The sequence below is a fragment of the Bos grunniens genome, chromosome 11 (assembly GCF_055505025.1).
Source record: "Bos grunniens cultivar Pamir isolate PY7600 chromosome 11, Bosgru_T2T1.0, whole genome shotgun sequence".
NCBI lineage: Eukaryota > Metazoa > Chordata > Mammalia > Artiodactyla > Bovidae > Bos > Bos grunniens.
The window spans coordinates 6,121,587-6,143,702 of record NC_141175.1 but is presented as its reverse complement, the minus strand read 5'-3'; the positions used below and the strand labels follow the sequence as shown (position 1 = coordinate 6,143,702).

General features: G+C 56.9%; 2 protein-coding genes across 17 annotated transcripts; one reads left to right on the top strand and one right to left on the bottom strand.

The window, feature by feature from the left end:
• The first annotated feature begins 34 nt into the window (after positions 1-34).
• Positions 35-19,842, top strand: POMT1 (protein O-mannosyltransferase 1). 13 transcript variants are annotated; one of them, XR_015136167.1, is made up of 20 exons: positions 35-226; positions 880-1,035; positions 2,127-2,233; positions 2,631-2,681; positions 3,222-3,368; positions 4,093-4,204; positions 4,533-4,598; positions 4,679-4,772; positions 5,088-5,243; positions 6,031-6,161; positions 6,457-6,552; positions 10,068-10,160; positions 11,840-11,936; positions 12,288-12,380; positions 12,596-12,716; positions 12,990-13,087; positions 13,186-13,717; positions 14,382-14,508; positions 15,245-15,422; positions 15,904-16,679. XR_015136167.1 is itself a non-coding variant. In XM_086324490.1 (20 exons), the coding sequence occupies exons 6-20, from the start codon at positions 4,122-4,124 to the stop codon at positions 19,421-19,423; spliced, it is 1,575 nt and encodes a 524-aa protein (XP_086180616.1). In that variant the 5' UTR covers positions 35-226; positions 880-1,035; positions 2,127-2,233; positions 2,631-2,681; positions 3,222-3,405; positions 4,093-4,121; the 3' UTR covers positions 19,424-19,842. The 13 variants fall into 13 exon arrangements, 7 of the variants coding, with proteins under 7 accessions (XP_086180616.1, XP_086180614.1, XP_086180613.1 ...); XR_015136166.1 differs by having other exon boundaries at positions 35-275; positions 2,091-2,233; XM_086324490.1 differs by lacking the exon at positions 15,904-16,679 and adding an exon at positions 19,396-19,842 and having other exon boundaries at positions 3,222-3,405; positions 13,604-13,717.
• On the bottom strand, positions 16,676-22,116 carry UCK1 (uridine-cytidine kinase 1). 4 transcript variants are annotated; one of them, XR_015136174.1, is made up of 7 exons: positions 21,943-22,116; positions 21,395-21,582; positions 20,447-20,543; positions 20,143-20,285; positions 19,842-20,052; positions 18,341-18,389; positions 16,676-17,876 (listed from the first exon to the last, which is right to left on the bottom strand). XR_015136174.1 is itself a non-coding variant. In XM_086324492.1 (7 exons), exons 2-7 carry the CDS (start codon positions 21,531-21,533, stop codon positions 17,695-17,697), a joined length of 705 nt encoding a protein of 234 aa, XP_086180618.1. In that variant the 5' UTR covers positions 21,534-21,582; positions 21,943-22,116; the 3' UTR covers positions 16,676-17,694. The 4 variants fall into 4 exon arrangements, 2 of the variants coding, with proteins under 2 accessions (XP_086180618.1, XP_086180617.1); XR_015136173.1 differs by having other exon boundaries at positions 21,395-21,554; XM_086324492.1 differs by having other exon boundaries at positions 19,958-20,052.

Here is a 22,116-nt window from a genome sequence, read left to right as displayed (position 1 = left end):
GCTCGCCCAGTGCGCACGCGCGCCGTCCTCGCCCAATGCGCAGGCGCGCTGCACCCTCTCCGGCAGGCGCCGCTGGCGCGGCGAGTTGAGCGTCGAGCGGGCCAGTGGGCAACAAAGAGTGCCGAGCGGCCTCACCCCCTACCAACGGTCGGCCTAGCCGCTCACCCCCGCCCCAGGCAGGTCTGAGGCGCAGGGAGCGGCTCTGCGGGGACCTGAGGAAACAGCAGTACGTTTGTGGCGCCGGGGGCCAGAGCCCAGGCGGGCCTCCCGGGCAGGTGAAACCCTCGGGAGAGAAGCGGAGTGCCGGGCAGAGGAGCGGGGCTCCCAGGGGGGACAGGGTCCCCGGAGAGAAGGGGGTGCCCTGGGCCGACATAGCAGCAGGAGGGAAGCTTGTCGCCCTGAGGACAGAAGGGGCCGCCGCAGGCCCGAGGCGGCGTTGCTGTCAGAACGCGGGGGAGGGTGGTCCCCACGGCACCTGCGGCCTCCAGAGAAAAGTGGACCCGAGGGATGGGGGGAGCCTCGGGAAAGAAACGGGGTGCCCGGTGTAGACGCGCCCTCGAGGTGAGAAAGGCGGCGCGGCGGGAGGGCGGCCCTTGGCGCAGACGGGGAGGCTCTGAGTCTCGGGGAGTGGGGGCGGACGGAGGTCACCGGCTGTTAGCCGGCCACACTGCCCAGGCGGGCAGGGGCCCCGGGTCCAACGCTGTCACTGACCAAAAGGGCTCCGCAGATGGTGCTGGAGTGAGGGGCTTTTTAGCCCTGAGGTGGCCACCTCACCGCGTGTGACTGCTTGTGAAAGAGGGTCCTGATGTCACAGCCTCCTCCTAGCCTTCAAGGGAACCACCGGTGTTCTTGGTGATAGCTTTTCCTCTGCTTTACCAGGGCATCCGCCTCCCCCGGCCGGCTTTTCTGCAAGATGTTGGGATTCTTGCAGCAGCCTGTGATGGTGACCACTGAGGTGAACTTGAATATGGTAGCTCTGACCGCGGTGGGATTGCTGAGCCGACTATGGCAGCTTGCCTATCCAAGGGCCGTGGTGTAAGTCAAGCAACTCGATTCTGGGGGCCTCCAGAAGGAACTAATTTTTTTCAGTGCATTGATGGCCGAAAGTGCCTTTTTGAGCCCCATAAAATTCGAGAGCCAACTTCTGGGCTTCCTTGGTGATGGATGGCAGTTAGAGGAGAGACCAGCTTGTCCCAAGGACAGCCCTTGCAGAGTCCACCTGTTCAGTCTTGCCCCGTAGGTCAGGAGTAGGTGCAGTATCCATGGTGGGTGACCTTTGACAGTCTGGAGAGTGGAGGGCAGAAGACTGAGGAATTTGGAAGCAAGTCCTCACTGATGGTAGAGTGCGTTCTTTGTCATAATGAGAAATGATTGTTGTTATTATTAAAGGGCTGTTAATGATGTGATTAATATATGTGTTTCTTTCACTTAACTTTTTATTATGGAAAACATCAAACATATACAAAAGTACAGAGAATGATGTTAGTCACCCAGTTGCAACAGTTACCAGCTCATAGCCAACTCCTTACCTGCAGTGGATTTTTTTGAAGCACATCATAGACACTATATTTCATTCATTAAACAATTTAGTATCTTTAAAAGATCAGGATTCTTGAAAATCACAGGGTCACAGTAGCATCATCATGCCTAAGAAACTGACAGCAATTCCTCTGTGTCAGCAAATGTCCCTGATTGTCTGAAAGAGGTTTGCTGCAGTTGGCGCCTCTCCCTTTTACACCTGCGACTGTTTTGTTGGGTCACCAGCTCTTATTCTCTCGGTTGCAGACGTGCAGGTGGACAGCCAGATCAGCTTTGTGTCCAGGAGGCATTTGGTAGACTGGCTCGTGGTATACCCTAACTTACGTGCAGGGAGAGAAGTAGGTGCTGTGTCAGGAAAGCCTCCTGAAGGCCCAACTTCCAGGGGGTGTTTTCCCTCCTATCCTTGTGGGTGTGTGGTGCTGCACACATGTCTTAATATTCAGGGACGCCATGCAGTTGGGGCAAAAGATCCAACCTTGACTGGTCACTCTCCAAAGTCATTTGGAAGCAGAGGTGTACATTGATCCTCGTGCCTTTTGTGTACCGCTCAGATCTCCAGCTGGACATAACGTGGGTTTGCTTTGCAGTTTTGATGAAGTGTATTACGGGCAGCACATCTCTTTTTATATGAAGCGGACCTTCTTTTTGGATGGCAGTGGACCACCGTTTGGCCACATGCTTTTGGCCTTGGGAGGTAGGACTCCTTCCTTAGTAAGAGAAGTGGCTCTTTAACATTTAAACAGGAAGTTCATGAGGGCAGAAGTGGTGTTTTATTTTATTTATTTATCTATTTGGGGCTGCCCTGGGTCTTCGTTGCTGTGCACCAGCTTTCTCTAATTGTGCCGAGTCGGGGCTAGTCTTCACTGTGGCACACGGGCTTCTCACTGCAGAGGCTGCTTGTTGCAGCGCACAGGTTCTACAACACCTACAGGTGCGCAGGCTTCAGTAGCTGCCACACGTAGACACATGGGCCTAGCTGCTTCGTGGGTCTTATTCTTTTCTTTATCATTGTTCCCCTGTTGCCTGCCACAGTTTGGTGCTTCAGAAGTATTTACTGAACAGGATAGTTACTGATTCATCTTTTGTTTTAGGTTATTTAGGAGGATTCGATGGTAACTTTCTGTGGAACAGAATTGGAGCAGGTAAAATATCATTGTCATCTCCCTTATTAATGTGCACGTATTAGAATTGAGAGGAAGTAGCTATCCTAGAGATTAAAAACTACGGTTTATTCATCTGAATCCAGAGTGTGATAGTTTGGGTACAAGTGAAAGACTTTCAAAAAGTCCAGTAAATTCCTTAATGCTTACTTGTAGTAAGTGTGTTATCCTTGGTCTTTGGTACACAAAGCACAGTGTACGTGGCACCTGTACATGCCACTGTCTGTGGCGGGTACCTTTTGTACATATACGTGTGTTGCCACAGTGTTTTTGGAAACAGATTGGGTAAATCTGTAAATAAGCGTTAACTCATTTCAGAGTCCTCAGCATCATCCCGTACTTACTGAGAACCGGCCCTTGACCACATGAAGCCGTGGCCCACACACTCGGTCCCTGACGAGACCCAGCCTTGCAGACTCGCGCTGTGGTCCGTGGGCATGTGTGCCGTGTGAGGAGATGTGGTGGTGTAGGGAGCGGGGTGTGTGCCCCATGCGCTCAGCTCCTCTGTGCTCACTCTTCCAGAATACAGCAGCAATGTGCCCGTGTGGTCCCTGCGCCTGCTGCCGGCCCTTTCGGGGGCCCTGTCGGTGCCCATGGCCTATGAGATCGTGTGGGAGCTCGGCTTCTCTCACTGTGCCGCCACGGGGGCTGCTCTGCTGCTGTTGATTGGTGAGGCCCAGGCATCTGCCTGCTCCGGAGGGGCCAGGTCAGCCCCTGCGCTGACCTCTGTCTGCGTCTCTGTGGCCCAGGAGGGCTCGGGGTTTAGTGGATGTGCCCCCTCCCATGTCTGCTACTTGCAGGACAGAAGGAAGCATGTCCAGGGTGTCCAGATGAGACTCTGAGAGTCACCTGACTCCCAGGCTGGGGGTTGTGCATAGGTCTGTGTGTTCAGACTGTGATGTTCTGGAGGGGCAGCCAATGTGTAGCAGGGCTGCCCAAATGATGCTCCTATGTGCGCGCCCCCCACCCCTGGACCATCGTCCCGGGCAACCCAGTCTGTCCTTGAATGAGAACCTCCCCCGCGCCCTACTCCCCTTGACCAGTGGAGACAGATTCAGGAATGAGTGGGTATTCCTCAGAGGGGACTCTCTCAGCCCAGGTCTGTGAACAAATGAAGTTAAGTTAGATGAAAATAAACCAGAATTCATGTCTGTTGAGTGACAACCCTAACTGGGGCCCGTGCCCACAGAGTGTTAGAATGTCCAGGCACCCTGCAGAGTTTGTGTTTCTCTACAGAAGAGGAAAACGAAGGTTCAGGAAGGGCCATTAACTTCCAGCCAGGTCGAGCCCCCACTTTCCACCTCCAGACTCTGGGACGTTTGGCAAGGACCCTTTTTTGTGGACATTCACCCTTGCTCCCTGACACCTGATGCCCGTGTCCTTTTCCCAACAGAGAACGCTCTCATCACTCAGTCAAGGTTAATGCTTTTGGAATCAGTGCTGATATTTTTCAATCTGTTGGCCGTGCTGTCTTACCTGAAGTTCTGCAACTCCCAGAAACACAGGTATGGAGAATGAGACAGAGGAGTCCAGGGGCTTGTCCACCTGAGCAGGTCTGATGCCCTTCCACGGGGGACAGCTGCTCCGGGCATCTCCACTGGCTCTTGGCTCCTGACTTCATAAATAATTCTCATCTCTCTATAAACTAAATGGAAACATCTTCTGACCCAAAGGAGAAGTTGTATCAGGAGGACTGCTCTTCGGGGACATGAGAAATCTTTTCCTTGTACCTGGAGCTCAGCGTAGCCAGCTGAGATCTCTGAGGCCGTGCCTTCTCTGGCCTTTGGGGGAAACGTTCTGAGGCCTCAGCTCTGCTTCTGTGCTTTGCTCCAGGCCCTTCTCCCCGAGATGGTGGTTTTGGTTGGTGCTGACAGGCGTGGCCTGCTCCTGTGCAGTTGGGTGAGTCTGGTGCACTGGGTCTGGGGCGGCAGCCACGGCCTCCACGTGTGTCTCGTCTTGACTTCATCCTGTGTCTTTAGCATCAAGTACGTGGGTGTGTTCACATACTTGCTGGTGCTCGGGGTTGCTGCTGTCCACGCCTGGCACGTGATAGGAGACCAGACGCTGTCAAACGTAGGTGCTGATGCCAAGGGGTGGGGCGGGGCTGGCCTGGGGGCAGGGCTGGGGGGGCAAGGCTGGGAGGTCAGGGGCGGGGTGGGGCTGGTAGGGATCAAGGGTGTAGGTCTGGGGTCAGAGTGAGGCTGATCCTGGGGGAGCAAGAGGCGGGGCTGGGCTGGGGGTAGAGCTGAGGGCAGGGCAGAGATATGGTGAGGTCGGGGGTGAGGCAGGGCTAGCTGTCGAGGGGCGGGGAGCAGGACGAGAACCCTGAAAGGAGGACTGGGCCCGCCTTCCCCCGGGTGGGGCGATGTCCCCTCCATCCTCTGGCAGGTCCGTGTGCTCTGCCACCTGCTCGCCCGAGCAGCGGCCCTGGTGGTGCTCCCGGTCCTGGTGTACCTGCTGTTCTTCTACATCCACCTGCTGCTGCTCTGCCGCTCCGGGCCCCACGACCAGATCATGTCCAGTGCCTTCCAGGCCAGCCTGGAGGTAAAAGTGCCGTCCTAGAAAGAAGACCACATTAGACTCGGGGTTTTCTTAATGTAAACCACCCCAGGCGAACATCAGAGGGAAAACCAAATGGGGGAAGTGAGGCATGTCTTCACTCTCTCTATACTAATTCTGAATGTGCCAGTGGCATGGGAGGGGATGAGGGGTCCGCCCTCTGCAGTGTGACCTGCGGGTAGGTGCCAGGCTGCACAGGACAGACATATCTCTGGTGTTCATGCAACTCTCTTTGCAAAAATAAAAATAGGCTCCAGATGAGGCGTCGGGAATGTAGAGCCTGAAGTCGGTGGACCTGCTCTTAAGGGCTGGCTCTGCTGACGGCAAATTCTCTGAGTGTTCGGGCAGATTTCTTAAATCACCATGTCTTGAGTTAGTCAGATGTAATTGCTGTTATCACAGGCTACGAGTACGAAGTAAATGAGGATGAGTGGAGGGAGCTCCCTGGAGGTCCAGTGGTTAGGAGTCTGCACTTTCACTGCCAAGACCTGGGTTCAATCCCTGGTTGGGGAACTAAGATCCCATGTGCCACATGGCATGGCCCCCCAAAAAATAAGGACAAGCAGGGGAGGGGGAGGTGAGCGCCTCCCCAGGGGCTGCCTCTAGTCATTGGGAATGTGTAACGTGCCAGGATTATGTCACACTTGACCATAGCTGATGGTGTGACTGTGGCCCGGATGTGGGGAGGGGCTGTCAAAGGGGCTGGCTTGGGAGTCACGTGTGTGCTCTCTCTCTCTCTCCCTCACTGGCCACCCCTGTGCTCCTGTCTCAGGGGGGGCTGGCAAGGGTCACACAAGGTCAGCCTCTGGAGGTGGCCTTCGGTTCCCAGGTCACCCTGAAGAATGTCTTTGGCCAACCCGTGCCCTGCTGGCTTCACTCTCACCAGAGCACCTACCCTATGATGTAAGTAAGGAAAGTCATGTTTTCAATCCAGAGATTATAACATGTTTTGGGGCTTTTTTTCCCCACATTTTTGCTGTTACCAATTTTCACTTCATGTGAAGGAGCCTGTGAGAATGAAAGAAATGGAGCTCTCAGACCCTAGTGTCACTGAGTCTCATTATATACCATCGCTGGAGGGACCAGCCCCTCTGGGATGGAAACATATCTGACGCCTCACTGGGTGGCGTCTGTAGCAACCTTGGGGGAGGTCGTGGGCCCCTGGCACCCCACCCACAGTTGCACCCTCTTCTTGCAGATATGAGAACGGCCGTGGCAGCTCCCACCAGCAGCAGGTGACCTGCTACCCCTTCAAGGATGTCAACAACTGGTGGATTGTCAAGGACCCCGGGAGGTGAGTACAGGTCGGGGGACAGCCTGGCCTCAGTCCCTGGCCTCCTCGTAGCTTCAGGACCAGGTCTGTGCCAAGAAGCCTGCGGTCAGGGACATAGCAGCGTTCCTAGCAGGTACAGTACAGTTCAGTTCAGTAGCTCAGTCGTGTCTGACTCGTCGCAACCCCATGGATTGCAACATGCCAAGCCTTCCTGTCCATCACCAACTCCTGGAGTTTATTCAAATTTATGTCCATTGAGTCGGTTATACCATCCAACCATCTCATCCTCTGTCGTCCCCTTCTCCACCCGCCCTTAATCTTTCCCAGCATCAGGGTCTTTTGACATGAGTCAGCTCTTTGCATCACGTGGCCAAAGTATTGGAGTTTCAGCTTCAACATCAGTCCTTCCAATGAATACCCAGGACTGATTTCCTTTAGGAAGGACCGGTGGATCTCCCTGCAGGCCAAGGGACTCTCAAGAGTCTTCTCCAACACCACAGTTCAAAAGCATCTTTTTGGCGCTTAGCTTTATGGTCCAACTCTCACATCCATACATGACTACAGGAAAATCACATCCATACATGACTACAGGAAAAACCATAGCCTTCACTAGACGGACCTTTGTTGGCAAAGTAATGTCTCTGCTTTTTAATATGCTGTCTAGGTTGGTCATAACTTTTCTTCCAAGGAGTAAGCATCTTTTAATTTCATGGCTGTAGTCACCATCTGCAGTGATTTGGGAGCCCAAAAAAGAAAAATCTGCCACTGTTTTCACTGTTTCCCCATCTATTTGCCATGAAGTAATGGGACTGGATGCCATGATCTTAGTTTTCTGAATGTTGAGCTTTAAGCCAACTTTTTCACTCTTCTCTTTCACTTTCATCAAGAGGCTCTTTAGTTTTTTGCTTTCTGCCATTAAGGGTGGTGTCATCTGCATATCTGAGGTTATCGATCGTTCTCCTGGGAATCTTGATTCCAGCTTGTGCTTCATCCAGCCCAGCCTTTCTCATGATGTGCTCTGCATATAAGTTAAATAAGCAGGGTGACAGTATACGGCCTTGACGTACTCCTTTTCCTATTTGGAACCAGTCTGTTGTTCCATGTCCAGTTCTAACTGTTGCTTCCTGACCTGCATATAGGTTTCTCAAGAGGCAGGTCAGGTGGTCTGGTATTCATTCCCATATCATTCAGAATTTTCCACAGTTTGTTGTGATCCACGCAGTCAAAGGCTTTGGCATAGTCAATAACGCAGAAGTAGATGTTTTTCTGGAACTCTTGCTTTTTCTTTGATCCAATGGATGTTGGCAATTTGATCTCTGGTTCCTCTGCCTTTTCTAAAACCAGCTTGAACATCTGGAAGTTCACGGTTCACATATTGTTGAAGCCTGGCTTGGAGAATTTTGAGCATTACTTTACTAGCGTGTGAGATGAGTGCAATTGTGCGGTAGTTTGAGCATTCTTTGGCATTGCCTTTCTTTGGGATTGGAATGAAAACTGACCTTTTCCAGTCCTGTGGCCACTGCTGAGTTTTCCAAACTTGCTGGCATATTGAGTGCAGCACTTTCACAGCATCATCTTTTAGGATTTGAAATGGCTCAACTGAAATTCCATCACCTCCACTAGCTTTGTTCGTAGTGATGCTTCCTAAGGCCCACTTGACTTCACATTCCAAGATATCTGACTCTAGGTGAGTGATCACACCGTCGTGATTATCTGGGTTATGAAGATCTTTTTTGTACAGTTCTTCTGTGTATTCTTGCCACCTCTTCTTAATATCTTCTGCTTCTGTTAGGTCCCTACCATTTCTGTCCTTTGTTGAGCCCATCTTTGCATGAAACGTTCCCTTGGTATCTCTTCTTGAAGAGCTCTCTAGTCTTTCCCATTCTGTTGTTTTCCTCTATTTGCACTGATCACTGAGGAAGGCTTTCTATCTCTCCTTGCTATTCTTTGGAACTCTGCATTCAGATGGGTATATCTTTCCTTTTCTCCTTTGCTTTTCGCTTCTCTTCTTTTCACAGCTATTTGTAAGCCCTCCTCAGACAGCCATTTTGCTTTTTTGCATTTCTTTTTCTTGGGGATGGTCTTGATCCCTGTCTCCTGTATAATGTCACAAACCTCTGTCCATAGTTCATCAGGCACTCTATCTATCAGATCTAGTCCCTTAAATCTATTTCTCACTTCCACTGTATAATCGTAAGGGATTTGATTTAGGTCATACCTGAATGATCTAGTGGTTTTCCCCACTTTCTTCAGTTTAAGTCTGAATTTGGCAATAAGGAGTTCATGATCTGATCCATCCCATGTAGGGCCACCCAAGATGGATGGGTCATGGTGGAGAGTTCTGACAAAATGTGGTCCACTGGAGAAGGGAATGGCAAAACAACTTTGCCTTGAGAACCCCATGAACACTATGAAAAGGCAAAAAGATAGGACATTAAAAGATGAACTCCCCAGGTCTGTAGGTGCCCAATATGCTACTGGAGATCAGTGGAGAAATAACTCCAGAAAGAATGAAGAGACGGAGCCAAAGCCAAAGCAACAGGTAGTTGTGGTTGTAACTGGTGATAGAGGCAAGGTCCGATGCTGTAAAGAGCAATATTGCATAGGAACCGGGAGTGTTAGCTCCATGAATCAAGGCAAATTGGAAGTGGTTAAATGGGAGATGGCAAGAGTGAACGTCAACATTTTAGGAATCAGCGAACTAAAATGGACTGTAATGGGTGAATTTAACTCAGATGACCATTATATCTACTACTGTGGGCAGGAATCCCCTAGAGGAAATGGAGTAGCCATCATAGTCAACAAAAGAGTCCAAAATGTGGTACAAATAAAAGAGTCTGAAATGCAGTATTTGGATGCAGTCTCAAAAATGACAGAATGATCTTTGTTCGTTTCCAAGGCAAACCATTCAATATCACGGTAATCCAAGTCTATGCCCCAACCAGTAATCCTGAAGAAGCTGAAGTTGAACAGTTCTATGAAGACCTACAAGACCTTCTAGAACTAACACCCAAAAAAGATGTCCTTTTCATTTTAGGGGACTGGAATGCAAAAGTCAAGAAACACCTGGAGTAATGGGCAAATTTGGCCTTGGAGTACAGAATGAAGCAGGGCGAAGGCTAGTAGTTTTGCCAAGAGAATGCACTGGTCACACCCTCTTCCAACAACACAAGAGAAGACTTCACATGGACATCACCAGATGGCCAACACCGAAATAAGATTGATTATATTCTTTGCAGCCAAAGATGGAGAAGCTCTAAACAATCAGCAAAAACAAGACCTGGAGCTGACTGTGGCTCTCAGATCATGAGCTTCTTATTGACAAATTCAGATTTAAATTGAAGTACAGCACAGCTGCGGTCAATGTGATGATGATGAAGGGGGCCACACCAGGAAGCGTGGAAAGTGACCTGAAGTTTCAGAAAAGAGTTAAATGTGTATGTTCACCTCGTACGAGGAACACGCTGATGGGGTGGCTGTGAGACTCCACAGAGCCTGAGCGAGGACCCCACGAATCCGCCCGTGCTCTCTTCCAGGCACCAGCTGGTGGTGAACAACCCCCCGAGGCCCGTGCGGCACGGCGACGTTGTGCAACTGGTGCACGGCATGACCACCCGCCTCCTCAACACGTGAGTCCCTGCCGCTGCTCAGGGTGGGCGTGCCCGCATCACCGCCTTGGGTCCCGCTCTGCAGTAGGTGTCGAGGGCGGGGAGGGGAGACCTCAGTGATGGCACGTGGGCTGGGAAGGAGAGTCCCACCCAGAGTGAAGTGTGGGGCGCCCTGGCAGATGGGGGCACCTGCTGAAAGGAGAAGCGAATTCAAGAAGGCCATGAGCTGGGGGACAGAGCCAGGAACCCTACCTGGCCTGATCCCTGGGCCACCTCTGCTGTCCTTCTACCCAGCCTCTCGGGTCATCCATGTGGCCTCAGGGACCCCGCCCTCCCCTCCTTGGACATCTGGGCTCTCCATGCCACGTCTGCCTTGTCCTCTCCCCCTTCTGCCATCCCTGGGTCGGGAAATCCACGGGGCTCCAGTCCTTTCTGCCCTCACTCCCAGTCCCGGTGAGAATCGCCTGCCCTCTGCACACGGCAGGCACCGCTCCCTCTGAAAACTCACACTTGACCAACCTCACGTCTCTGCCAAGAGCTTCCAGGGATACCCAGCGTGACCGTCACACTCAGAATAACTCCCACTCTCTCCTGCCTGCCAGCCCCCCCGGGACCTGGCCCACTGACTCCCTGGTAGACTTCATGCCAGTCACCGTAGCCCCCCACTGCCCCCAAAATGACCCCGTGCAGCCTCCCTGGGGCCTTTGCTTACTCTGTCTGCCTGGAATGTTTTTCAGCTCAGACCCTACTGCCATCCCCACCATGGCCCACTCTTTCACTTTTTTAAAGAATAATTTTATTCATTTATATTTTGGCTGCACCGGGTCTTCACTGTTGCCTGCAGCCTACTCTCTAGTCATGGTGCTTGGGCTTCTCATTCCAGCGGCTTCTCTTGTTTCGGAGCACCAGCTCTAGAGCTCAGGCTTCTGCAGTGGTGCTGCGTGGGCTCTGTAGTTGCAGTCCCCGGGCTCTAGAGCATGGGCTCAGTTGCCCTGCAGCATGTGGGATCTTCCTGGAGCAGGGATAGAGCCCGTGTCTCCTGCATTGGCACGCAGACTCTTTACCACTGAGCCAGCAGGAAAGCCCCCACGCAGTCACTTTATTCAGGGGTCAGCTGAAATGTCCCTGCACCAAAAGCATTTCTTGCGCACTGTGCCCACCGGGGTCAGTGTTTTTTGTGGCACTCACAGGGCCCGCAGTCATATCTGACTTCTCCAGGGTCATGAGGGCCTCTTCCTTACTGCTCACTGCGGGTCCTCCCCCCATGTGGTCCCGCACAAAGTCCGATCAGGCATGGTTTCCCCGAAAGTAAACACGGGGAACTGACGTCCCTGGGCACTTGTTTTGCCACAGAATTCTTGGTGCCCCAGCCATTTCCGTGACCTGGCGTCAGGGAGCCCCCAGTGGCCAGCCAGGCTGTGCTCCCAGCTTGGTTTATCCTCTGCGAAGGGGATGGTGAGCCCGTGGTTTAGATGGACATCTCCCTACTTCCCCATCATGTGCGTCCCTGGAGGTGTGGTCACTGCAGGGCCTCTGCCCTCTGTGAGGGATTTAGTGCCCTGGGGAATGGCAGCCAAGGTGCTTGAAGGTTGAGCTGGCTTTGTTTCCTGAAAAAAAGTGGTTTTTTTCCTCCTTAAAGAACAGCGAGTGCCTTTCAGGAGAGCTTGGGGCGCCCCCAGCAGCGCTATTTGGTTTTCCAGGCATGATGTCGCAGCCCCCCTGAGCCCCCACGCACAGGAGGTTTCCTGCTACATTGACTACAACATCTCCATGCCCCCCCAGAACCTCTGGCGGCTGGTGAGTCCCCGGCCACCTCGAGCACAGGCATCACGGCCCTTTCTGAACCGCGTTCTGGAACAAGTGCCCCTCTGTTCTACAGAAAGGGGGAGCCAGGGGATTTTCCTGTGTCCAGGAAGGAGCTGCGGGCTGGTGGGTGGGTCCCCGTCCCCACCCCCACCCCCCAGCACCTCGCACAGACCTCTGGAATAAAGGCGATGGCACTGTCTGGGATCAGCCGTGTCAGCTTCCCTTGGGGGACTGTCCCCTAGTATCAGACCAAGCCAGCCTCACTGTGGTGACTGGTCTTCATCTTTACATTTAACGAAACCTGAAAGAGAGTCAACTAATGGCCTAGATCTACTTTTACAGGACATCGTGAACAGGGAGTCGGACACGGATGTCTGGAAGACCATCTTGTCGGAGGTCCGCTTTGTACACGTGAACACCTCGGCCATCCTCAAGGTCAGTGACACCACCTCCCGGTCCTGCCCGGAGGGACAGACTGAAGGGGGGCCATGGGGGGTTGCGGGGTCTCTGTAACTGCTCAGAACTGAAACCTGGCGTGAAGCTCCCTGAAGGAGAGCCACTGCCCTTGTGGGTGACCTGGGGTGGGGTCCCCCCAGCTGGGCGGGCCCGGGCCCTCCATTAACGATCCCCCCACCATCTTGTTTTGCCAGCTGAGTGGAGTGCCCCTCCCAGACTGGGGCTTTCGGCAGCTGGAAGTGGTCGGGGAGAAGCTGTTTCGGGGCTACCACGGGAGCACTGTGTGGAACGTGGAGGAGCACCGCTACGGCAGGAGTGAGCGCGCCCGGCTCCTGGGGGTGGGGCAGCCTGCGGGCTCCAGGCCCCATTGTGGAGCCTCCCCCTTCCCACCCCACTCCCTCCTGGATGGGCGAGGGGGCAGTGCCACCGGAAGGCAGGGCAAAGAGAGCTTTTGACTGGAAAGATGGCCAGGCGGGTGGGGGACCATGGACCATGTCCTGCGGGTTCTTTGGAAAGCAGTGGCAGCTGCCGTGGGCGGCTCCCTGACCGGGTTCTGCTCGCGTCCCCTGGTCCCTGTGTGCCTGCCAGGCCAGGAGCAGAAGGAGAGGGAGCTGGAGCTGCACTCCCCCACCCAGGTGGACATCAGCAGGAACCTCAGCTTCATGGCCAGATTCTCCGAGCTTCAGGTGACAGGCGGGCGGACGGGTGGCTGACCTTGCCTTTTGCCGGGAGGGCCACGTGGTCTGTCCAGTGTCAGCCTTCTAACTGGGACCTGCCTCGGCAGGGAGGGCCATTGCCCTCTGTCCTCTGTCCATGTCATGCCCAGCACCATCAACCCCCAGCCTCCCGGCCTTCCCGCTGTGTGGCTTTGCCGGCAGTAACTGTCAGGAGCCAAGGAGACATGCAGCAGTGTGGCACTGCTCCCAGGTCACGTCGATACGGCATAGCTCCAGGGAAGTCAGAACCGGGCACTCAGCATCCCCAGCGTCAAGGCGCCCTTACCGCCCCATCCCATCCCTTAATTCACAAACTGGAACCCAGGAGAGGCGCCTCCTGGGCTGCCTCTGCAGGTGACCTGAGTGAACTTGAGGTTGGCCGCCCCCGTGAAAGGGGCAGCGGTTTACTCCGCCCCCTGGCAGATCCCTTGGCTGTGAAGGGCGTCTGGCTGTCCAGTGACTCCCAGTGGCCTCTGTTGTCTGCAGTGGCGGATGCTGACGGTGAGAAGTGACGATTCGGAACACAAGTACAGCTCCACGCCGCTGGACTGGGTCATGCTGGACACCAACATCGCTTACTGGCTGCACCCCAGGACCAGTGTAAGCACCGCATCTGTGGGCAGTCAGCCCATGCCTGAGAGGCCTGTGATGTTAAGAGCAGCCACTGCGTCCGCCCAAGCCCTGGCCTTCCCTGCCGTCCTGACAAAAGCCAAGGGCTTCTTGTTCTCCAAGGGCTCTGGCAGCACGGGGCCCTAGCTCCCCTGAGGTGCTGAGGGGTCAGGTCCCTGCGTGTCTGCAGGGAGGGACACCCGGCTTTGCTGCTGCCATGGCAGCGCATGGTTCCCCTTGCCCAGCCGATGTGGTTTTTAAAACCATCCCACTTGATTCCCCTTCTGGCATCTGGTGTCCAGGCCGGTCAGTGCTCTGCTTCCCTGTCCAGCTAGTCTTCACCTGGTGGGGCAAACGTAGCACGTGGTCTGTGCCCGGTAATGACTTAAGCTAGGGGGGTGCGGCCCCCTTTCCCCCCACGGACGTGGGGGGCCGTGGCTTGCTGAGAAACGGGCACTGAGGACCTTCTGCATCAGCACCCCCGTCCCCCTCCTTGTGAGCCGCTCTGCTGTCCAGAAACAACCCCATCCACTCCCGGCTCTGATTCTACTTACAGAGCCGAGCACCTTCACACGTCCGTCCTAGCTGCCAGGGCCGAGGGTGGGTGGCGCCCATGCTGCCCCAGGCCACACCAACTGGCCTCTCCCTCCCACAGGCGCAGATCCACCTGCTTGGGAACGTCGTGATCTGGGCCTCCGCCAGCCTTGCCACCCTGGTGTACGCCCTGCTGTTCATCTGGTACCTGCTCAGACGCAGAAGGAGAGTCTGCGACCTCCCTGAAGGTCTGTGCCGCGGCCCACGCACCTCTCACACCCCATCCCTCTGGTTTGGGCTGGAGCTCTGTGTGCTTCGGGCCACATCAGCAAGCGCAGCCTTGGGCCACTTCTGTGTTTCTGCCCCGAGGGCACTTCTGTCTTTTCCTCAGAGACAGGATGCTATTCTCCAGTCCCCATGTCACCTTCAAGGCTTCTCCAGGGCCATGCAGGTGTCGGGCCTGAATTGTTCCCTGACCCCAGCACCCCTGGAAGTGGCTGATGGAACAGAGCTGCCAGGAGGCACTTGGGGGCTGGTTTGCAAGAACAGAACCCCCCTTAAAACCGTTCTGATACGGGAAAGGAGCCAACGCCCGGGGTGGGCCCCGAAGGCCGCCAGGGGCGGGGAGGTGCCCTCTCTGGGCTCTGCTGAGCTGGTCATTCTCTCCACTAGTCCCGGCTCCTGGGTGGGTGCACGGTGCAGGCCCGCCCCTGCCCACTGAGGAGTGAGACTGAAGACCTGCTGGGAATCAGGAGTCAGCTGGGCCCGGCCCAGTGCTTGAGCATCTCAGGACTGGGACGGCAGGGGCAGCAGAAAGTCTGGGAGGTTCTTAGGACACAGTCTGCTCTTCCTTCAGAGACGGTGGAGGCACTGGGATGGGAGACAGAAAGCAGGGGCCGCGAGTTCATGGGCTCGCTTGTGGATGATGAGGCGAGCCTGCCTGGCAGCAGGGAGCCTCCCGGCTCAAGATGGCCTTCCCTGCAGACCGCTGGCTGCGCTGGGTGCTGGCCGGGGCTCTGTGCGCCGGGGGCTGGGCTGTGAACTACCTGCCTTTCTTCCTGATGGAGAAGACGCTCTTCCTCTACCACTACCTGCCGGCGCTCACCTTCCAGATCCTGCTGCTGCCCGTGGTCCTGGAGCACATCAGCGACCACCTGTGCAGGTACAGGGCCTTGGCAGCCACGCGCCCGGGTCGGGGGGGCAGGGTCCTGGGGGAGTCATGAATGGTGATTCCAGCGTGGTGTGGACGGGGTTAGCCAGAAGAGGCACTAGCAAGGCTCCTGGGGTTCCGAGCACAAAGCTAAAGCTGGTGGAAGGTGAAGCCAGGGGATACGTGCGGAAGGACCTTTGGCCTGGAGGAACAAAGAAGGGGAGGTGAGGGGCGGCCCAGCAGATACACCAAGGGGCCTGTAAACCAGAGCAGGTCCTGGAGGCTGGTCCTGGGGCAGCTCAGGAGGGCGGTTGTGTGCTCCTGCTGCTGAGACGGAGCAGGAGCTGGGGAGTTCAGGAAGCAGAGAAGTGAGGAGGAGTGCTGAGTGGGTCCGGCAGGACTTGACGAGGGCTGACACTCCGGCCGGGGCGCCGAGGGGACCTTGCGGTGGAAAGGGTCAGCCCCCGCACCGTGCTCTGCTCCGGGCTGGCAGGTCCCAGCTCCAAAGGAGCCTCTTCACGGCCCTGGTCGTCGCATGGTTCACCTCTGCCTGTCACGTGTCGAACATGCTGCGCCCGCTGACCTATGGGGACAGGTCTCTGTCACCCAGTGAGCTCAAGGCCCTTCGCTGGAAAGACAGCTGGGATATCCTGATCCGGAAATACTAGTGGGACACAGACTCACCGACGAGCGGCAGGGCTGGGTCGGGACAAGGTCTTGGATGGGCGTGTTTCCAGCAGGCAGGCAGAGTGGCTCTGAGCTTGGTGGAGACATGGGCTTGGCTGGGATTCTGCTCTGGTCTTGTTGAAGAAATGGCCCTCCGACAGGCACCTCGTTTTCAGCAAAGTCTGTTTTCCCTGATCATAAAGAACATCTCCTCACTGGCGCCTTCTAAGAGCCCCGTGCACTCACTGAGTGTGGAGCTGCTGGGTGGGACTCGTGACAGCCGAGAAAGGGCAGGGAGGGGCTGGTTCTAGTTGACCCAGACAAGGGCCGGTCTTGCTCAGAGGCCGGTGGTGGGCTCAACCCAGGCCCCTGCTCCTCTGACCTAGGAAGGCCCCGGGGACTCCCCCTCATGGTTCAGTGGGCCGTGAGACCTTGAACGCCAGCCCAAGGGGGCTCGGGGAGGCCGGCCGTGACTCCTCTTGCTGGCCCCAACCCCCACCCAGAGCCTGCCGAGAGGTGAGCAGTAGCCTGTCATCCAGCACATTTTCTGGTCCTGATTCTGCCTTTTTTTGTGTAATTAAAAAGGGGACAAACTGGCATTCACATTTGGTGTTATTTATTGATTCTCTCTCCAAAAAGAACAGTAAACTTGACAAAACCGTCATAGTCATCAGAAACCAGCCCTCGAGCTCAGCCAAGCTCGCCCAACGTCCCTGTGTAACTAGCTAGTACTCGAAAGCTGGCCGCAAAGGGGAGGGACCACTTTTACAGTAACAGCTGCCACGTGGAAGGGGGACAAACCAGGACAAGACCACTAGTGTCTGGGAGGCAAGGTCACTGGGCAAGCGCAGGGGGCTGGCCGCTTTGGGCCACACCATCTGCTCACGCTTCCGGTCTACACACGCCTTGGCCATGGGCGACACCAGGAAAGGCCTGTCCAGATGGCAGCCTGGGCTCCGGGGGGCCGAGCGGGACACTGTGCTCACAGGAAAGCAGGCAGGGCTGGGCCGGGGGATCCCGGCTATGTGTCTGGTGCTAGTTAAGGAAAAGCTTGCTCCCCAGGGCTCCCTCCTGCCTCTGCCTTTGGAGCATAGGCCAGAAGGAAGGACACCTCTCCGTGGCTCCTTGCGTACCAGATCAGTGTGTACCAGGATCACGACCCACTGGTGGGTCGTGAAGCTGGGTTACTAGGTCACAGCGAGGATGGTGTTCGGAAGCCAGAGTAAACAGAAAACACGTGGTTGTATATAACAAGTAAAATGGAAGAGGGTCATCTTCAAACTGGGGTTCCAGTTACACGTGAGTGAACCAGGTCACAGTCTCTCTCGCCGGGGGTTCACCGTCAAAATCACGGTGACCAGGCTGTTCTCCCAAACACGGGCCTCGTGTACCGCACGTTGTGTGGCCTTTCTCAGCAGCGAAGAGCGCTTCCAGCCCCCGTGACTTGAGGAAGCGGGAGAGGAGGTCAGGGCCGCCGGCAGAGAACCTGTCATACCGTCTGGATGACTCGTCCTGGTCTCCCGAGTTAGCCGGGACCCCGACAGCGCCCCGTCAACGGCCGCATGTTTCGGGGCAGGTGGGCCTCTGGGGGCCCGTCGGGTGCCGAGCAGCCCGCTCCTCAGTGTGGCCTGCTGCTGGACTCCAGGTGCGAGCGCTTGCCCGAGGCCAGTACCGCAGGGTGCTCCCCCGGCTCTGGGAATGTCCTCTTGTGGCTGCGCCCGTTGGCCCCTGCGCGGTGCCACTTGCAGATGTCGCCGTTGAGGATGTCCTGGATGTGCTGCACGATGAGGTTGATGGCCACTGCGGGGACACACGGGCGGGGTCAGCTACCGCCCGCCCAGCCACCACCCGCCGTTACCCACGAGGCACACGCTTCCCTCCACGAGGCATCCACCTGCCACCGAGCCTCAGCAGGCAGACCAGTGCCCGCTGGGGCTGGGCATGGTAAAACCGACCTGGTGTGGTGGCGCGGGTTTCTGTCAACTAACCCTGGGTGTAATACTTCTTGCCAACAATGGACTCTCTGTCAAGCAGTCCTCCATGTATTTTTTTTCCTCACCACCTTTACTGAAACTTAACTAACATCGTACGCTGTGTCACCTTAAGGTGTAAGACATGTTGCGTGTTCTAAGTGTGTTGTGAACCTCTGCCACACGTGTACATGGATGGGCCTCATCCCCCGGGGCGTCTCAGTAACCTGGACGGGCCAGGCCAGGCCTGCCGTGTGGCCCTGGGGGTGGGGGTGGCACAGGCCTGCTCCTTACCCATGTTGTCAACCCCTCGAGGGATGATCACGTCTGCGTACTTCTTTGTCTACAAGGCAAGAAAAGGAGGGTCTTGTGAGATGCTTTCAGCGTGCCTGGGCCTAGATGCGGGGCACACGCGCAGGCTGCCATGAAGGGTAAGGAGGCGGGGGCAGGGGCTCAGGTGAGAGGCTGCGAGCCCAGAAGTGAGGGAAGCTGAGCCGAAGCAGCGGGAAGGGATGGCTCGTGTCTGCCGGCTTCTCGGAGATGCTCCTCTGTGAGCACCGCGGTCGGGCCGGTGCTCTGCGCTCACCGCCTGGCGCTCCCGGCCGGCTGAGGTGCGGCGCCCTCCCAGTGCACACGGTGCGGAGCCCTGCGAGAAGGGAAGTCGCAGGAGCTGCTCCCCTTCCTGCCTCGCCCCTCCTCTGCTCCCTCATGGAGTAGCCCACTCCTGTCGGGCACTATGGTGCTGCTGAGGAGGGACCCCCAAGTGCTGCTGGGGGGCGCAGGGGGCACCTCCGAATGAGCTGAGTGCCGCCGGTGTGTAGGCCTGGGCCAAGGAGGCCTGTCCCAAGAGATGAGCCGCGGGGGCGGGGGGAACAGGGACAGACTGGGTCCCGGGGCAGCTGTATCTGCAGGCAGAGGAGACCCAGGGCTGAACTCCCATGGGGCTGGGCCACTCTGCTGGGCTGTGGGGGCAGGCAGGAGCGACCAGCTGAGGGCCGAGAAAGGTCCTAGTGACGGGGACACAGGTGGCTTGGTCACCTCGCCGAGGCACCCCGTGAAGGGGACGGGTGGGGAGGGACTGGCCGAGCACACTTCTGCCTCCATCTGGGGGCACCCGGTCACACCTGGCGTCCAGAGCTTCACGGTAAACCACCTACTTTTCAAAAATATCTTTCTGGGGATAAGAGACTGAGAAACAGTCAATTTCCTAATCATTTTCTAGAAACTCCAAGACCATGAGTGTAAAATAAAATGTTTTCATGAACTAGCAAAGAGAGAACTCCTTTGTCCCATTTATCTAAAGCAGGAATCCTGCTTCTAATTCCTCTGTGCCTCACTTTACCCTTTAGGAAACAATACCGTGAAATTTCCCTTTGAATCTCTCCACCATCCTATCCAGTGAGAGAGGTGAGATGGAGGAAAAGACAGATGGCCGCACAAGTGAACTCCTCCTCTACATGCCAGCTGGACCTTCCTCCACCCCCAAGAAACACACGGTGTGGGGGAAGTTCTTAAGCACCTACTGTGTGCCAGACACCACTTTGGCAGCCAAGAGACAGAGATCCCTGCCCCCATGGAGGCCTCCCCTGCTCCTGTTCAGAAGGGCTGGGGGGAAGGAGAGGCACAGTGTGGGCAGTGGACGAGCAGTGCCCTGGACAGATGCAGACAAGAGCCCGGGAGGAGGTGACGCCGGTGCACCGGGTGAAGCCTGGCGCAGGGAGGAGGGGTGCGAAGGACAAAGGACCCATTCCCAGCTGAGAACCGCTCCCTGGGACCATGGGCACGAGAGGCTAACTTCTCCATGTATACAGCAGACCGCGTCCGTCCACGACTCGGCTCTCACAGAACGGGCACCAGGGGGCCTTCTGACAAGGGGGGAAAGGAGGTCCCTGGGCAAGCGGAAGGCGGTACCGGCAGGCAGAACTCCTCGAAGGCTGGCTTGACGAAGGTGGTGTACTGCGTCAGGATCTGCTCCAGGTCCCGGCCCCGCTGCACATCCCGGAGAACTGCGGTGACAGGAGAGAGCAGGGGCCTGCAGATGCGGGGGTGCCTAGGGCCGGGCTGGCCAGGGGCAGAGGGGCCCACGTCCACCTTACCTCTCCGAGACAGCCTGACATCGGAGTCGGTGTCCACGAAGAGGCGCAGGTGGAACATGTCCCGTATCTCCTGGCTGTAGAAGACCAGGATGCCCTCGAACAGGACCACGTCTGCAGGGTAGACCACCGTGGTCTCCGCGAGCCTGCGGGGTAGGCCAGGGGAGAAGCCTGCCGTCAGCATCAGACCCTGGGCACGGATGAGGGAGGCTGTCCCGGGAACCAGTGGGGCACAACCCCAGGGTGGGAGGGGTGTCCTCACCAGCCCCCCGCACACAGCCCCCTTCTCCCAGAACCACCCGCTTACCTTGAGTGTGTCACAAAATCATAGGTGGGGACCTCGACCGTTTTGCCCTCCACGATGTTTTTCAGAGTCCTGTGCATCAAATCGTTATCAAAAGCATCTGCGGGGGTGGAACAGAAGGCAGGGCAAGTCCTTATGCTGAGAACTCGCTCTGCCCTGGGGTCTGCTGGGTGCGGGTGCTGCCAACGACCCTAAGGAACATCTGGCCCGGAGGAGCCCCCACGACTTCCATCTGCAGGGCCCTCTGCAAACCACAGGCTGGACCTGTCCTCGCTGCCCCGGGGCAGTGCCACTGCCTGGGCTGCTGTCCCACCCACAAGTCTGAACACACGGATCTCCTGATCAGCCAGTTCTGGGAGGTAGGTGAGCTAGGCATCTTGCTTCTAGTTCTGAGAAATAACACAGACTAATGCTTCTGGGACCTTCTTCCCATGTGTGCCCTGGGAAGGAATAAAGACGGGAGCCAGCCACTGGGCAGAATCGTCTACTAGCAGCAGGGAGGGGCAGCATGGCTATCCCCCTCACCCACCCCCTCTCCACCTGTTCCCCTGGCCCCTGACCAGACCAGGAAAGGGAGCTTCAAGGCCTCTGGTTCTCGTTCACCCACTGCTGGCCTCTGGAGGACTCTGCCCCAGTGGAAACAGTCTGCATAGCAGGCCCCTGATAGCATGAAGGCATTTAGGTTTCTCCATGACCACAACTGTGGCAGAGCAGTGGGCCTGAAGACCCTTCTGAGCTGCAGATTCCCTGACCGGCTCCAACCGATGGAGCCTGGAGCTCCTGCAAGGCCCAGAGCACATAGGAGAGACCCCGGGCTTAACCCCCAATCCGCTCCACAGAGGTTTAGCCACGGACCACCTGGGGCCACTTCCCCATCCACGGCCAACTCTGGACCCAGTCTCAACGGTCTGCCCTTCTCCCCCACTCCCTCCCAACCTTCAGAGCCTCTACCTGGGTGGTCGAAGTTGTACTGTCCCTTCAAGGCCTTGGCCTTCTGCTCCGCGGTCAGGACCTTATAGAACCTGTCTTGGCTCAAGATGACCAGCTTGCGCTGCCGGTGATCCACTTCATTCTGTCCCAGCAGCTCCATGATCTTCTCGCACACAGTGGACTGGGAAACACACAAACAGGAGCCCCGCCTGGAGACGCCCACCCCGGCGCATCAGCTCCCGAGCGGCCGCGAGGTCAGCGGCTGCGCCTGGCGGGGAGGGCGCTGGGGTGCACCAGTAGGGGCAACGCGGACCCGGAGGCCACGAACGGCCAGGCCAGCCGGGAGCTTGCGGGGGTGCCCCGGGGTCCAGCGACCCGCTCCCCGCCTGGCCCGCCGCGGCCCCAGCCCCTCCGCCCCCGGCCCTGTCCACGCCCGGGAGGTGGGTGGGGAGCACCTCGCAGCAGCTAGAGGCGGGGGTCTCCCTCTGAACTGAGGCCCGACAGGCCGCGCAGAGTCCCGGGGCGCCCAGGGTAACTCGCAGGCCCCGCCGCGCCGCCCAGCCCCTTACCTTGCCGCTCGCGGTGCCGCCGCTCACGCCGATCAAGAAGGGCCGCTGGTGAGGGCGGTCCGCCTCGGGCCCGGCGCCCTCGCAGTCGCCGCCTCCAGCCGAAGCCATCTCCGGCGTCGCTCGACCGCATCTGACTCCCGGCTCCCGCCGCCGCCGCCGCCGCCGCCGCCGCGC